Genomic DNA, 18320 nt, shown 5'->3' on the forward strand with positions numbered 1-18320 from the left:
ACGAAACTTTTTTTTTCCTGTAATAAAAAGCACTTTTTAAATCTCCTTAAAAGATTTTTATCATCTAATGAACGTGACGTAGGCGAGAGGCTGGCCACCTGTCACTGCAATGTCACAATTTAGATTACTTTCAACCCCTTTTTTAGGGTTCCGTAGTCAAATAGGAACCCTTATAGTTTCGCCATGTCTGTCTGTGTCTGTCCGTCCGACCGTCCGTCCGTCCGTCCGCGGATAATCTCAGTAACCGTAAGCACTAGAAAGCTGAAATTTGGTACCAATATGTATATCAATCACGCCAACAAATTGCAAAAATAAAAAATGGAAAAAATGTTTTATTAGGGTACCCGCTCTACATGTAAAGGGGGGGCTGATATTTTTTTTCATTCCAACCCCAACGTGTGATATATTGTTGGATAGGTATTTAAAAATGAATAAGGGTTTACTAAAATCGTTTTTTGGTAATATTAATATTTTCGGAAATAATCACTCCTAAAGGAAAAAAAGTGCCTCCGGCCCCCCCCCCCCTCTAACTTTTGAACCATAAATATGAAAAAAATCACATAAGTAGAACTTTATAAGGACTTTCTAGGAAAATTGTTTTAAACTTGATAGGTTTAGTAGTTTTTGAGAAAAATACGAAAAACTACGGAACCCTACACTGAGCGTGGCCCGACACGCTCTTGGCCGGTTTTTGCCAAGAGTGACACTGAAACTTAGTAGTTCATAAGCTTTGCCTACCCCTTTATGGGGTACAGGCGTGATTATATGTATGTAAAATAATAAATGTTTTTTCCTCAAAATGGGCCTAAACCTAAACCGTACGGGTCACTTCGACATCCGAACATTTATTTTTCTCTTTCAGTCTACCTTAAGTTTTCAGAACTAAATAATAGTCACTTGGAGACACGTCTCAAATATTATAAGCAGGGCCCGTAACTTTCATGACGATAACATCAATTTGACGTCACGCTGCATACATATACCTCTAATGTCGTATCAAGTAGGTATTAATTATTCCACGTATGAATAGCTTACTTTTGAAGTCATTTGTACATGATTAAATTGTTTGTACATGTTCTTTCCCTTCTGTTTAATGTTCTTTTCTCTTCTTCCTCTCCCCCTTATCTCTCTGAGAGATTTAAATTTTTAGCAGACGGCAGCGGGCACCGCCTTCGTTCCAGTGCAGATCTCACCCTGTCTATCCCACCTCACAAACATAGATCCTATGACAAGTCCTTTACTGTTTACTCTGTCAAATTATGGAATTCATTGCCACCTCCCCTTCGACAGTGTCAATCGGTCGCATCGCTAAAATCGAATTTAAAAAAGTTATGGCTTTCGGACGCATCTTAATCTAAAAGATGTTTGCGGTTAGGTAGATTGTGTATGTATGTAGGGTAGTCATAAAACTGTATTATAATTATGTATTATTTGCCCGCGTGGTGACGGGTAAAGAATTTCACCATCCCCTTTCTTCCTGTGGGTGTCGTAGAAGGCGACTGTGGGATATGGGTTAAATTGTGGCGTAGGCGAGAGACTGGCAACCTGTCACTGCAATGTCACAGTTTCGTTTTCTGTCAACCCCTTATTTGCCAAGAGTGGCACTGATACTTCAGTAGTTTCATGTGCTCTGCCTGCCCCTTCGTGGGATACAGGCGTGATTGTATGTATGTATGTATGTATGTATAATTATGTATAACGTATTTATTTATATGATATAACGTCTATATTGCTGTAGTTTGTAGGTTAGGTATAGGTTTAGGTTAGGAACGTCTACCATCTCCAATTCTCCTTTAACTGCTCTAAGGCACAGAATATATAATAGTACAAGTACAGAAGGCCCACTGCTTTGATGTTCACGAAATGCCGCCTTTTAAATGCCTACAAAATTCTAACAAAGAAACGAGCCGCACGTGCGCAGCGTCGGACGATAGGGTTGCCTATGGATTAAAATGAATGAATACTCAGATAAAATGTTATACTATTATACTCCAGTCTTGGGTACTTTCTAGGTATATATATATATATACAGTTTTTATATATTTTTGTTTAAGTCCCAACATCACAAGCCTTATTGAATTTTTCCGTGGGACTTAATCAATAGTAGATCTGTGTAAGATTGTCCTATTTTATTCATGATGTCTATTTAACTAAGCATTATTAGCCATTCATAAGCGGACATCGCATATAAAACTTTAAAAAAAACTCGCGATGTAAAGTAACAATAGAAAGTGCGAACGGGCGTTCCGTGAGAACACGCGCCACCCCTGATTAGGCCGCGAACTCGCGGCCGCCAGCATGTACTTGTAGCGCGGCGATAGAATCGCGGAGTGAGCCGCCCCTGTCTAAGGTTAACTGGAAGAAATCCCTTAATGGGATAAGTTCGCCTTTGTACAAATGATGTGTGTGTTCTTTTTTTCTTTACTGTGTGTGTTCTTATCTTTGTACAATAAAGTGTATTACTACTACTACTACTAAATTGATTAATATTACAATAAAACTATTTTACGACCGGTCTGGCCTAGCGGATAGTGACCCGGCCTGCCAAGCCGCGGTCCCGGGTTCGAATCCAGGTAAGGGCATTTATTTGTGTGATGAGCACAGATATTTGTTCCTGAGTCATGGATGTTTTCTATGTATATAAGTATTTGTATATTATGTATATGTATCGTTATCTGAGTACCCACAACACAAGCCTTCTTGAGCTCAATATGTGTAAGAATGTCCTATAATATTTACTTATTCATTTATTCATTTTATTTATTTATTCTATATATAAATTATATGATATATAGATATTATGCAGCGTGACGTCAAATTGATGTCATCGGCATGAAAGTTACGGGCCCTGATTATAAGGTTTCGTTCTTTGTAAAATGAAACGGCGTAAACAGGAGCATTGTCACGGAGACGCCTTTGTACCTCCTAATAAGTTTTTTAAGACGCTTTTATTGCATAATTTGCTATAATATCTGGAGCCCTTACTTACTTAGGGCCCATACATGGCGCGCTAGCAGCGATTTTACTGTTGAGATCCTACAAACTTACATAGTGACTTTTAAGGTCATAATGAACAACTTTTATTATGAGACAAATACTGCAATCTCACTATGTAAAGTTTGCCTAGTAAGTACTTACAAAATCACCAATACAATTTAGCATACCAATCAAATACCCTAATGTAATTAAACTCGCAAATTTTCGCACCGTGTAAATAGGCTATTAGATTATGTTTCTAAACATGTCTCCAGTTGCATTTGCGTTGATTTAAAAGCTGGCTTTGTCGCGTCGCGTCGCGAGATGAGTTTTGACAGTTGTCGGGTCGAGGCCGCCGCAAGCGGGTCAGTGCCGGGCCTTGGCCTACCTGTTGCCAGTGTTGCCGGATAAGCCTAGACACGCTTTAATCACTGGATGTTTAGTTGGTAAAGTTTGAGGAGACTTATTTTACGAGCATTTTCAGAATTTGGGACATCCCAATTGGCGTAAGTTGTTAACAAAAAGTAACTCACTGTCAATTTTATGACGATAATTAAGCATGAAATTTCTATACAAATATTGCTTTTGTGTTAATTACATAAATGCGATAATCTACATTCAGAATGCGAAAAAAGTAAATTTTTTAGACAGATTTTATGCTTAATTGTCGTCACAAAACTGACAGCGAGTTAATTTAGAAAATGCCCTTACTCGTGAATACAGTGTGTAAAGTAAATTCAATAAGGGATAAATAAAGCCGAATTTGCCTACATGAGGCCATAGCGTTCATACGGGAGTTGGGTCTTAAGCTGAGGGAAAGGACCTCCGATGCTCGTGCGGGCTCGTACCTGGTGCAAAGGTTGTCCATTGCCATCCAACGCGGCAAAGCGGCAAGTTTAATGGGCACCTTTGCACCCGGTACAGCTCGCGGAGGTCTTTTTTATTAGTTTATAATTATATTTTAATTTAGTTTTATTTAAATTTTTAAGGTACTTTAGTTTTAATTTTTATATTTTAATTGTTTAAGATTGTACATACTAGTCACTTATTTAATTAAATATACATATTACATTTGCCTACCTACTCCGTGTATTTTTTTTAGTGTTATTAATTTACACTTAATAGTGCTCATTAAAAAAATAATTTGAAAAAAACAACAATGTACTCGCACATACATGAGCATCGTGTAGGAACTTTCCGTCATCAAGCTCCTAGCTCTGACTGCGTTTACCATTAGTACTAAAAGCTCGTATGTTGATTTACATTGCGGGCTGAACAGTAATTATTTTTTCATCACACCCGCACTTTAAATGTGCTATTGCACGCAGGCGGAGCGTGCTTTATAGAAAAATCGTTCTCCCAAGGGAATAATGAAATTTCTTGTGCCGTACTTAACTTTTTTTACATTGACAACTTAATTCTATTTACATATTTTTTACATTCCGAGGTGATGAAAAACATTGTGTGTAAGGGAGTATGACTTTACAAACTCGAGTCTTTAAATCGCCCTGGCAAGCCGTCGCGATTTATCTTACTCTCGTTAGTAATATTCAACTTCCTCCCCCTTGTTGCACAATATTTCGTCGTACTGCTACATAGAAATCTAATCTCAATATACAAATTCTATGCCAATCATGACACAGACGCAATATCAGTTGTAAGAAATCACTGTTATTTCTAGTTCTTGGTGATTATAAAAAGGTTATTACAAAATGAACGATAAAGATAGGAAAGGCTCCACGTTTCGGGAGATACCCACTTATAAATAAACTGTTGTTGAAAATAGCGTTCTATAAAATACTCGATTTATTTTCTTTTAGGTACGTAATCTAATTTTGTATAAGGTACATCGGGGCAAATCTCGACTGGGGGCAATTGTAACTGATCCATTTTTTCCATTATTACACTATGATGTTGAGTTCTACATGTATCCACTGAACACGCCTACCACATATATAACCGGTGGACACTCTATTTAATAATGCAAACATTGTAAAACATCGAAAAAATGAACCAGTTACATTTGCCCCCCAGTCGAGATTTGTCCCGCTGTACCTTATGTAGTTTAATTTTGTCTTGCCTGGCCCCGTAGCCGAATGGCATTTCTACGACGCGAAACGAAAACGAAACGCCGCGAAAGGTAGTCTGGCTCTGTCGCGCCAATACGCAAGAGCGATAGAGAAAGATATCTACGAGCGTTTCGTTTCGTGAGCGTTTCGTGAGCGTTTGTGCCATTCGGCTACGCACGCTGGTAAGAACCTTTTAATTTCTTGGGGATCCGCACCTCAACTGTATGTTCCTGTATAAGTTACAGTAGGTTTATTAGTCCTCAAAATTGTCTAATATGCAATTATCATTCTTCAAAGAAAGAAAACTGGAACAAAAGTATATTAAATAGTAACTTAAATTCGAATCGTGGTAGATACAAGTAATTTACAAAAGCAATTTACTGCAACTTAAAAAAAAAGCTAAAAGTTTTTCACTAACGACGAGATTTAAAACGTCTTCAATACTCTGGAGTCGACAAAAGCTCGCTCCATTAAGCGCTACAGCTTTTTAGTTTCACCTGGTTAGGTATTTGCGCACTGTTTTTAATTATTATTCATCATTTACTTAATACTGAATTTAAATAACTAGCGCCAGGCGCTCTATGAATCACATTATCGAGGAATATTTGAAGTACCTACAATATTTTCACTCACAGTTCCAGATTGTTTAATGTGGTAAAATTATTTTCGACGTCTTGTTTCTGACCTACGCTTATATTTTTATCTTTTATCAGAATTTAAAAAATCGTGTGCAATGACGACGAGGCACACTCAAAGGTTGCACTTGCATTGCACAGATAAAGAATTTCATAAGTGAGAGCGAGAAGATGTTGATGTTTTTTCTCTCTCTCACATGTGAATAACAGTGACATGCCTAGACACAGTAACACTTGCACAGGCGCCGCCTGGGAGACTCTATACATCTCTAAGGAGAATTAGATTAATTATACATTTTATCTTTAGTTGTGACATTTAGAGTCATTTGCACCTCTAAAGTAATTTTAGATTTTTTTTGTATTTGTACTTTTTATATTTAGTGTAGTTCTTAGTTGTAATTCGACATTTAGAGACCTTCTACATCTCTAATTAATTGTAGTAGAGTTATACTTTAGTTAGAACTTAGAATTAGTAGTATCAATTGTATAATTTCAATTCAATTTTAAATCTTTTCTAAATATGTACATACATGTGAATGACGTGTAAAAGTACTCCTGTGGCCTATTTGCTGAATAAATTATTTTGATTTTTTATTTTGATTGAGGTTTATACTATTTCGTTCCGCCTTCACTAATTCAACAAAAGCAGAAGTGAAAAACAACGTAATAAAATACAGCTAAAGACCGTTGTTTAGATAATAAAGGAAAATCAAGGGAAAACCGTTTAGCAACTTTGAAAGTCCGGACCGCGCGGCACTTAATGTTTTCGTTGGAAGAGTGAATTCCTTTAAAACATTAGCCAAAGCCTTAGTGACTTAAGTATTAAAATATTCGTAAACTTGGTGGAACTGAGTGTAAATTAACATCTAATCTGTGGTCTGGTGGCATTTTATTTGAACATAATTTTCCGTAAATTATTTGGATTATGGATTAAATACATTACTTTAGAGTCTGGCTAGCCAAATATTGTTGACAGATATTTCCTTGTGGTATCACCAATTGTCTATGGTTTAAAAAAAAGGCTAAAAGTCTGCTGTCAATTTATGTCACTTATTCAAATTGTTCGCGGGTTATTAAGGGTAAATCTTAAATATTATAACAATGACGATACCAAGCGAGGTCCGCAATTTGCTGTTTAAGCTAATAAATAATTACAACCAAGAGCGAAGTCGACGTGAAGCGGCATATAATGAAAAACTGCAATGTTTACAAGTCGTAAACAATATAGTAGGTTGGTGCTCTATTAATATTTTGATACTTTAAGTACGCTACGCGCTAGCATGAGACCTGAATGGCGCCGGGACTTATCCGACGGGGTGATGGAGCACGACAAAGCCTGGCTCGACAACCTTAAGCAGAAAAGGCTCCGTTCCAGAGCTCCTCCTCCTCTTGACTCGCGTTTCACCTGTGACAGATGTGGCAAAAGGTGTCGGGCTGCCATCGGACTACTAAGCCACCAAAGACGATGTACCGGCACCACACAATAAAATCACTGCAACAATCATCTGCTAAGATGTCGTGGCCAATGATGACTTTAAGTACTAGTTCTAACATTTGCCTATAACTTTGATTAAGTATGTGAATATAATAAAACTTAAATCTCATAAACAGGAAAAGAGTGTAAAGACAAGGAGAAACTCGAAGCTCTGGAAATCATTAATAAAATAAAAATATTGGAACGTAACGACTTACTTACGAAAAACCAATATTTAGAAGAAATCAGTGAAGTGACTGGTCAGTAGTAATTTGATATAAAAATATAAAAAATAAAATAAATAATATAATTTAGCCTATATACGTTCCACTGCTGGGCACAGGCCTCCTCTCATGTCTGAGAGGGCTCGGGCTATATATTCGCAGCCGGAGTATTTGCTGAGTGACTTTGATGACAACTCAAACTACTCCAACAACATGGAAGCAAGAATATTTAGAGTCCGATTTCGACTATAGCGAATGAGTCATGGTTAGTTAAATATGTAAATATTCATATGAGTATTTTTTTTATTGTAACTTAGGAGTTTTACCTATTTCGGCCTCTGTCTTGCCTGTGAGCAAACAAGCAAATGCAAATGTTGTAAGTTGGAGTTGAAATTTGGCATAGTAGTCTAATTTAAACTGTGGTGAGACATACTAACAGGCATTTTTAATTTTTTCATCCATTCCCCATTACTACTTGTAATACACGGCAATTATTAATATTTAAATGCCAATAACCATCGTAAAACTTTTAGGTTAATACGTCAAATGCTAACAGATTTTGTCAAATTTCTGTACATATATAAGCAATTTCTATTGATTTTCAATATAAGTGTGCACAGAAAACAAAAATATTTTCTAGTATCAAAACTATATCTCCTACTATACCAAGTGTGACCAGCCCTAGATTTTTTGAATTTCCCGCCAAAAGTTGGGGCAATATTTCATTAGCCACACTCTATTAATTAACGGTGTGGAGGGACGATCCAAAGGATCTTGGATCTTGGCAATGGCGAATTAATCGTAGGGCAAAATTAGCGGGCCACGCCCCTTGTGACCGTAAAAAATAAAATCAAAACGTTTTTTTTTTTCAATAAGCATTCTAGCAAAAGTTCGTTTTATTGTTGAAAATTTATTGTTTGACCCGGAAGGGAATATGTAATTCCTTAAATAGTAGGGCTTTGTAGAATTTGCTACGGGACTTACGCGAGCTTATTTAATCCAGCATTGGATCTTGGCCCCTGATAAAATAGACCGCGATGCAAAGCAAACATACAGTATGTCTAATAATAGTTATTTGTTATACAAGGGTGCAAAATTGTATTTTAAAGCCGAGTGTGGAATTGAAAAACGAGCAAGTGAAAGGGTTATATAGTTGAACCACGAGCGAAGCGAGTGGTTCGAGAATATAATCCTGAACTTGCGAGTTTTTTTAACACACGAGAAGTAAAATACATTTGCACCCGAGTGTAACACAAAACTTTTCCCCTCACTGTAGCGAGGAAAGCACAACGCAAAAAACGCGTTTTTCACTGCTTCCAGTAGTTCCACAGGTGGTAAATCATCGTCATCACTAGACTCACTCACTTTTATCAATTTTAAAGAAGAAAAAATAACTATATTCAAGGTCGACTTGCTTTATCCACTAGTGGATAAAATGCGTTTTTACCCGCTGGTATTAAAGGACAAAACACGTGTTTCCGAGCTAGTGAGGGGAAAAAATCTTAATAATTGAACTACGCAACACGACACGACTGATCATAGGCATAATCTTATTGATGCGGTTTGCACGGTTGCTTGCACGTTATTTCTCAATTATTTATTTACTCATGCATAAACTTACAGCTAGGGTGCCAAGGCGCTTATGCGGTAGATACAAAATATCATTTTATGCACTCATAACTAGTACATTACAAGGTTCAAACTAAACATCAGAAAAATATCAGAGGTCGTTACAAATAAATAAAATAATTGAAGATGTCAAACTTAAACCTAAGTGGATATCATACCGATTAAGATCAACTATTTTCTTCTTCTTCTTCTTCAACCTAGCGTTTTCCCGGCCTAGCGCTATTTTCTAATTAAGAAAAAAACATTTATAAAGTTTAGGAATTTTCCAACGAAGACTCCGATTCTGTCGCAGTATACGTTATCGCAGTATTATTGCGAATGTAATATACCTATCGGTGATTGGATATGTTGCCATGTTTACACAGCTGCCCATTCTCCAACAATAGCAAGTAATTTATATGCCTTTAAATTATCTCGTCTGCAAACATTTTCAATAAGGTACAGCGGGGCAAATCTCAACTGGGGGGCAAATGTAACTGGACCATTTTTTCCATGTTTTACAATGTTTGCATTATTAAATAGTGTCCACCGGAACTCAACATCATAGTGTAATAGAGCATTTCCTTTTTTTTGCCACTTTTAAAAGTGTGATATTTTTGAAAAAAATATGCTATTTCTACTCAGAATTACTAGCTTTTTCAATCCTAGTAGTTAAGAAAATTGTCCCATACGATTTTTTCTTATTTTGTTACCATTTTCCGTACATGTTGTATGGGGTAACAAAAGAGGAAAGTAACAAAAATGTATGGAAATTCTGGGACACTTTTTGTCTCCCAGTGAGATTGAAAGTACTCGTGATTCTGAGTACAATTGACCTAAAATTCCCTAAAACAATTAATTTTTTTTTATTGGCAAAAATGGAAAAAATGGATCAGTTACAATATAAACCAACATTATTTCAAAAACACTACCCAAATTCTATAGTGAATTGTGTTTTTATACGTTACCGGTAATAAAGAGTTTCATGACGCTATAAAAAACTATCTTGATGTTGTCTGAATAAAAATGGCACGTTCTTGTCTTGGTGTCCTCTTGAGTGAACACGCTAATAAAATGGCTACTGCGCCTTTTAAAATGTTCATTCGAGTTTCTCGGTGTTATCATCGATAAAAAGAGAAGAAAATCTACGACTTGGTTATCTTGTGACATTTACATACTTAAATCGTGAAATCAGGCAGGCAAGTATTGTCAATGATAAAAAATCAGGCCGTCCCTTTCGCACTTACAGATTTTGTATCAATGTAATGTACCTTTATCATTTATCGCGCCACAATACTTGCCTGCCTGGTTAATTAACACCCGAATAGATGAAAAATCACAATAATTGCAACCCTCTTGTCCCTGTCCGTTGAAACCTTCATTATTGAGATCTTGGAACCTCAAACTATAATTGAGATTTTAAAATTATTCTTACTTAATTTTGTTTTTGTAATTTAGCTTTTATTTTTACCTGTAAGTATTATTGACACGAGTCTTGTGCATTATTTACTTAAAGTAGGTAGGTACCTATACAACTAGGGAACAAATCAAATTATTTTATTGAATATTTTTTGATTTGTTCTTTTTTCAAGTAGTCACACTACTATATATAAATTATAAATTGAAATAGATATCATACACGAAAGAAAAAACGACAAGGCCACTGGTGGCCGAGCCGGGAATCGAACCCGGGTCTTCAGCTTACGCGGCTAACGTCTTGGGCGTCGTTTTGGGCGGGTGGTCTATTGGTGAAGACGTTAGCCGCGTAAGCTGAAGACCCGGGTTCGATTCCCGGCTCGGCCACCAGTGGGCCTTGTCGTTTTTTCTTTCGTGTATGATATCTATTTCAATTCATAGGTAGGTACCTATTAGTTGAAATATAACCATATAATTATTATGTACGTAAATAGTACACATTCTCCTATTCTCCCGTTAATCACAGATTTGCTTAATTGTGCTTTGCAAACTGATTGCGTAACTCGGTAGTCGGTACGAAATGTCGGGTTAGAATAGCTGAATCGAGTTCCGAACAAACTTCGCTATCAACAGACATAAATCACACGAATAGTCTGCTGGTGCTGGTTTTAGAGCGCAGGTACCTGCTTGGTAGGTTACAAACGTATTTAATTTTCCGACCGTGCATGACTGAGGCTTAACTAGGCTAACTGGTACGCGTATACCTAATAGAATATATAGTTAAAAATATATTATGCTAAATTCACTCATAGGTATACCTACACTACCTACAGTGTACCACATTCACTGTTAAAGCTTTCGTAGCACTTACAAGCGTAGCCGATACTAACGTTTTCCCATAGATAGGTGACTTCGGAAATAACTCCCACCAAGCCTTCCCGGCACTCAGCTTAAAGTTACCAGAAATACATTTTAAACACAAAATTTAATTGATATATTGTTTTTTCCTTGTCCAGGCATGATGCGGCGCGGCTCAATGGCCATCCTCGGCGGCGGGGAACCGCTGATAGTGGTGGAAGAGAGCGGCGCGGAGGAGGAGGCATCTTACCGCAGCCCGGTGGCCACACGAGGCCTCTCCATCGACCAGGAGTCGCCGCCTGATCCCTACCACCTGTCACCGTGGCGCGACACTCGCAAACACTCCCTGCCTACACCCTCCTGCACCACCGGCCCTACTGCTAGCCAGGTCAGCTCCATACCTACTATATCAACGCTCGACCCCTACAACCTGCGCCGTGGTGAGTATTGAAAGCTCGCTATTAGTATTTTTTAAACTACATCGTCAGCAAACAAGCATATGGTTTGCCTGACGGTAGCCTAAAAACACCTGCAACCTGGCAACCTAACTCACCGTGCGACTGCATCAGAAAGACAAAATTACCTATGAGTAATGTTTTCTGCAAGGTGTAGTAGTTCGCCAGTTGGGCTTTGCTCTAGATTTGTAACGACATTCGTTCTGCTGTATCATACCACACAAAGCGAGAAGACATTCACAATGTTGACAATGTTCCACTATTTTACTCGATTTAAGTCATTATAACTCTAAGAATCTAATTCACCTCTGAAAGATTATGCACTGCTTGAGACTGTATTCAATTGTGTGAAGCGACATACATTTTCCAACTAGGAGGCGAGGCTAAAATTTACGACTAAACAGTAGCATATTAAGAATCCCACTGACATTGACAGTGGAAAATTCTAGATACTATTCTTAGGGCCACTTGCACCAACGAAAATGGAGAGTTAACACGAGGGTTAACCCAACATTTTATATGGAATTTGACAGTTGACAGCCCACTAACCCTGAGTTAAGTGGTTTGTGCAAGTGGGCCATAACTAATGATTATTCTGCAGGTCCGCCGTCTATCGGAGCGGGGCGAGGGTGCCGCTCGAGAAGCGCGCGAAGCTGCTTTCCTAGCGACGCTAAGCCAGGTCCAGCCACAACCTGGTGGTCGAAGGTGAGGAACAAATGTTCAACAGTAGTAGAATTTTATGTGTTACTCTAATTTAAACTTGTTGTGTGTTTTGAGAACAGTTGCCTCACATGTTAATAAGTCAGAATGATTAACAAAATGATTATATTTCAGACATTCCGTTGTGACAATATCTCGCGTGCCACAAGCGCTGTTCGGGCGAGGTCGCCGCGAGTCCATCGCCGCCTTCCCCGCGCTGGGCCACCGCCGGGACTCAGTTAAGAAATGTTAGTATCGCGAAATTTGACACTCTAATCTTATTATAGTGCTCGTCAACCAAGCTATATTATAGGACATTCTTACACAGATTGACTTGAGGCCCACGGTAAGCTCAAGAAGGCTTGTGTTGTGGGTACTCAGACAACGATATATATTATTATATAAATACTTATATACGTAGAAAACATCCATGACTCAGGAACAAATATCTGTGCTCATCACACAAATAAATGCCCTTACCGGGATTCGAACTGCGCCAGACCGGTCGTCAGAAATTCTTTATCTAAATGGAACTTGCATATTCATTTGACTTTTCTACCACCAATTTTGCCCTCCGTCTTTCGGTCACATCATACACTTTTTCTCTAATTATTGTTCAAGAATAATCTATATTTTCGAATTTTTATATTTTCAAACCACTGTTCGGAGGCTAATCACTAGGCCTGTTCTAGGTCCACCAGCAACCGAAACATTAGGCAGCACGCATAATTTACAACTCGACATCATGGATGACATCGTGCAAGCTCGAAAAGTACGCATGCGGCTTTGGAATACCTCTAGTGAACGCGTCTGCGAGGTGCAGCCACTGGACGAACGCTCGCCGATGAGCGGGTCCGTGCGGTACACGAACCGTGGCCGACGGCACTCTGACTTCGTCGGGTCGCCGCTACCGCCAATTCCTGCTCGCCGCCGTGCCTCCGAGATGCCTCCACCGCCCCCTATCCCGCCGCGAACTGGCGCTGGCGTCATTTGTACCGACACAGATCTCCATCACATGCTCAATGCGCTCACATCTTCTTCCACTGAAATAGACCTCTGCGGCAAGCCCGAAAGAACAAGACGACTAGCCGACACACGTTCAAGCAGCTTCGATGCTTCTACTTTACGAGACAAACCCCCAGGATCAGGCACTACTTGGTTTACGCGACGCCATCAAACTTTGGCGACAAAGAAAAAAGTGAACGAACCACAGAAAAAATCTAAAGTCACTTTTGCACCTGACGCCAAACAAGCCCCGGGTGATGTGGCGGCGGTCGTGTGGGATCAGCCGTCTGGTTCTATTGTAGATGCCAGCGCGCTTGGAAGTGCAATCGAAGTGTTTCTCAGGAAGGGTGGAGCAGGAGACCCAGGAGTTGCTGGCACTTCGACCACCACTTTAAAAGAGACAGGGAAATGTACTGGCGCTCGGCCTAAAGTGCCGGAGCCGCCAGGGGGCTCTCGATCGTCGGGCCGTCCAGGTGACGAGCGCTGGTGTCCCACCAGGCCCGAGGACGATGAAGGAGCGCAGGGGTGCGATGCAACCCTGTGCTCATCATTAAAAGACCTTTTCGTGTAGGCGCACCCAGTGCGGATTACTCTTGTAAATTATTACCTAGCCGTTACTGGTTGATTTCTTAAAAGGAGAGTGAGATGTGCGAGAGGGTTCATGGTCTGCGGTCCACCGCGACTGGGTCCACGTCCCTTTCTCGCGTTTGATGTACCTTTTGTACTTTATGAATCTTTCAATGTGATAGTCTGTGCGCTGAGCCTAGCGCCGGTCGTCACCGCTGTCTAATTTCTAAGTGTGAATGCATATTTAGGTACTACCGTCAGAACCCTCGGTGCTTCAGATAATCCATACATGCATTCGCACAAAATCGGACCGTTTCATCCCTGCGACCGACGCCCCGCTTCGCGCGCAATTATTTTTAGAGTGAATTCTATTTTCATTGTAAATTTTTAATATTAGCAAGCAGAATATTGACTTATTGTTAGATAGAGAAATATATTTGTGATGAGAGGGCGCGCGTTTTCCGCCGCGTCAGCGGTCTCCCGCCGCGCGCCCCACCCCGCGCCCCGCCCCGTGTCGTTCGACAATCTGTGTCTTGTAATCCATTGTAACATTAAACAATTCAACGTAATCATATAGCAGACAAAATTATGGAGTTTTCGGGAGAAATGTACGCTTAATAGAAGAAAGCGGCTGACTGTCGGTCGCTTCTTATCAATAAAAGTTTTTATCGATGTTATAAGTTATTTTATTTTCCTTTAAAAAATGTTGGAAGTTGAAAGACGTTGTTTTCTAAAGGAAATACGTATAGTATTTGAAGGAGGTTACGGTCAGTTAATTTGATGTAGGCTTGAACAAAGTTTGGAAGCCTCAGAGCAATCTACGGCCCTTAGCGACGACGTCTGGGACCACCAGGGGGACAAAAGCGAAGTTAGTAGACACGCCAATCAATTTGTTAACTTTTTTACGCATAAAACTTTTCAAATTACAAGGACTGCTGCTGCAGGTGTCACTATTTCTCTCATAAAATACAGTATTTGATGTGATACATTTTTTCTTATACGTGTATGGAGGGCCTGAAAATCCCGAAAGATTTTAACAGTGTAGGTATGTATCAGAGAAAAGGTAAACAGTTAATGAGTAATAATAAAAAACAGTAACAAAGTGGGTACTTATACGGTCCGCAGTTAGTCTTTTATTATTCTTAAGCTTACAAGCATATGTAAGTCTGTTTAGTAAAACGTCCCAATTTGTCGGTTACCAAGGCGAGATTTACTTGTACATATATTTATATGAATAAACTGACAAAGCGGCTTTAAAATATAACAATCAACAAAGTGGGACGTTTTCCCGTGCACACTCACATACAGTACCTACTAAATAAGGCCAGACAAATGACAGGTACGCTGAGATTTATGGTAAGTAGCGATGATGTCCTCAGAACGTGGTAAGTTGCAAATATCGGTAATAATTCCCTGTCTGCATGAAGCACAGCAAATAGGTAAGCACGTTTCTTTAGTTAACATCTACTTTAACGGAACTTAATCGAGCTGAATCATAGTTTCAAAAATAAAGTGACAAATTACAATATTATTTAACTGGCATGGCCGAGCTAGCCGAAAAGACAATCGTTCGCGCTCCGTAGCGAACGAAACGCAACTGGGTGTGTACAAATCCGAAGAACAATAAAGGAGAGGTAACTTAGATACGCTACGTACACGATTGTCACATCAGCTAAGCTGTCTGATATCCACGCTGAGCTGTGTGCTCGTTTTCGATACAAGTATAGGTACTTTAATGTTTTTTTTTTATACTACGTCGGTGGCAAACAAGCATACGGTCCGCCTGATGGAAAGCAGTCACCGTAACCTATGGACGCCTGCGCGTTGCCAACCCATTGGAATCTTGTACACTCCCTTTTGCTGTCTTAACTACACAGCAAAAAGGAGTGTACCAGTTCCAAGGAGGGTTCGGGTTGCCGACGACTCAAAGGACAAAGGCGGAACAAATTAGTTCCGTGGGTCCTTTCGTCACCAGCACACCGCACCCTCGTTGAGCTCTGGCAGCCTTACTCACCGTCAGGAACACAACACTATGAGTAGGGTCTCATGCTATTTGGCTACGGTCTTCTGTAAGGCGGAGGTACTTCCCCAGTTGGGCTCTACTCTAGATTCGAGCGAGATGATATCCGCTGTGCTGGGCCATACCACACAAAGTGGAATAACATTCGCTATTACCTCCTACAAAAATGTTACAATGAATTTAAACATTCATAATGTATCTTCACAGTACATAGTAGGTATTCAATGGAACTGACAAGTGACAACCATCTACAACTAAAAACCATTTAACGACGACAACGAGTAGCAAGACACAACTCGAGACAAACATTATCGAGTGATTAAATATTCATGCGTATTTCCGCCCATAAACATAGGAAAAATATAGACAGATGATTTATCACGATCTACATATCCTGTCATCCTGTACGCTCTCATTAAGCTTACTATATACTGAAAGAGACAGATGTACTTAGTTAATCTCTACTCGATATTTCAACTTGCTCGCTTATGAACATTAATACGATATACGGTGATATAAATCTCATTTCAGTGAAACGTGACATTACAGCGTAAGAGGACCTTTAATGAGTTGATATTAAAAATACTTGGCCTCTTCCAACGTTCCTTACAGTTGGCTGGCGTGGTAATAATAGTCTCGGCCCTTCTGTACAGCCGCCACCAGATACATGCGAACGGGCAAGGTGATCACAAATATCGGAACACGCCTCTATTACCAAAGCGTTAAAGTAGGTGTATTGGGTTACCCTCATCTGGAAGAACAATTTTGCCCAGAAACACACTTCGCATAACATGTTTCGCAATAAACATACGGTCGAATGGTAGTTTTGCAGAAAACTTAGTTGGCATTATTACTACCACGCATACGACGTATTTGGCAGAATATTGTTTCACAGAACATTACTTTGGTAAACCAAAGTTTAGCGTAATTTTATGTACCATAACAATCATATAGCATAAGCGATAGCGATAGCGTACCATAATTCTGCTCTTGTATTAGACAAGAGCAGAATTATGGCACGCTATCGTAAAGGAATTACTGTTTCAGAGTCCCCGTTAAGTACGACGACGAGCGAAGCGAGGAGGAGTGTTAGGTATCTTGCACGCGTAAAGTATTTGTGCCAAACGTGACTTCTGCCAAGAAATATTATGCAAATCAAATATATGCGAAAAAAGTTTCTGCAAGATAATAGTGAACCGGGTGGATTTCAGAGCAGTGTGCCTGCTCCGATATATCTGACGACGTCGCTGCTATGGCTAGCTATTACTTAATGACAATTCTTTGACAAACATAAGGTAATAATTTACTTTATTACCATTTTTTTATTCACATAAACATGTCTTTGATCAAAGTGACGGGGATATAAGATTAGTAATCGATGGCTGAAAAAAGTATTAGTGAATCTTAACTAATTATTAAAATAAACCTAAATGAATGGCAGTAATTTTAATAGAATTAATGATTTTACTGGAATAGAATGGAAATCGAAAAGATGAATAATACAAAGACGCTTTATTTGAATGTACGCAGCACCCAGTTTGTTACTTAGTTTTGCAAAATTTATAGAATAATTTTCTTGATTCATACATTTATTTATGACCGCATAATTTTTTAATAAGCTCCCTTCAAAAAGCTTTGATACAGGTACAGACAGAGACGACTAGTAATAATTCCATTACTGTTTCCCCGATTGAAGTGCCTGAGGCGGTATCAATTCCATATTTTAAGCGTAATATTAGTTACGCAAAGCTCAAACAGGAGCCTGATATTAGAAACGGATCAGTTAGTTCAGTTTAATGGAACTTTTTCAATATTGCTTTATTCATACCTAATTGTGATTTTTTTATCGATGTCGAATTTTTAACCCCCGACGCAAAAACGACGGGGTGTTATAAGTTTGACGTGTCTGTCTGTCTGTCTGTGTCATCGTAGCTCCCGAATGGATGAACCAATTTAGGTTAGGGTTTTTTGTTTCAATGCTGAGTTAGTCGGGAGTGTTCTTAGCTATGTTTCATGAAAATCGGTCCGCTATGTCGGGGGTTCTCTCAAAATTTTAATTTTGTGGTTATTAAGTATTAGGTTATGTCACAGTTTCGTTTTCTTTCAACCCCTTATTTGCCAAGAGTGGCACTGTAACTTTAGCAGTTTCATGTGCTCTGCCTACCCCTATATGGGAAACAGGCGTGATTGTATGTATGTAAGTATTAGGTTGTTGCAAATGTTATTCGAAACTAAATATTATTACATATATTAAATAACAATTATACAATTTGTAAGTTAATATTTTGTTGTTATATGATTCAATCATTATAGG

At 39.0% G+C, this 18320-nt stretch overlaps 1 protein-coding gene across 1 annotated transcript; it reads left to right on the top strand.

The window, feature by feature from the left end:
• Positions 1-11399: 11399 nt before the first annotated feature.
• On the top strand, positions 11400-14662 carry LOC125242578. Its single transcript, XM_048151358.1, has 4 exons — positions 11400-11648; positions 12317-12420; positions 12550-12662; positions 13116-14662. The coding sequence occupies exons 1-4, from the start codon at positions 11421-11423 to the stop codon at positions 13988-13990; spliced, it is 1320 nt and encodes a 439-aa protein (XP_048007315.1). The 5' UTR covers positions 11400-11420; the 3' UTR covers positions 13991-14662.
• Positions 14663-18320: the final 3658 nt, after the last annotated feature.

Source organism: Leguminivora glycinivorella, chromosome 3 (assembly GCF_023078275.1).
Source record: "Leguminivora glycinivorella isolate SPB_JAAS2020 chromosome 3, LegGlyc_1.1, whole genome shotgun sequence".
In the NCBI taxonomy this organism is placed as follows: Eukaryota; Metazoa; Arthropoda; class Insecta; order Lepidoptera; family Tortricidae; genus Leguminivora; species Leguminivora glycinivorella.

What these genes read in the sequence shown, in the direction of transcription:
- LOC125242578 (XM_048151358.1), top strand. Translation starts at nt 11,421, where the DNA reads ATGATGCGGCGCGGCTCAATGGCCATCCTCGGCGGCGGGGAACCGCTG. An exon ending in CCGGCCCTACTGCTAGCCAG is followed by an intron (nt 11,649 to 12,316) that starts GTCAGCTCCATA and finishes ATTATTCTGCAG; the next exon opens with GTCCGCCGTCTATCGGAGCG. An exon ending in CCACAACCTGGTGGTCGAAG is followed by an intron (nt 12,421 to 12,549) that starts GTGAGGAACAAA and finishes ATTATATTTCAG; the next exon opens with ACATTCCGTTGTGACAATAT.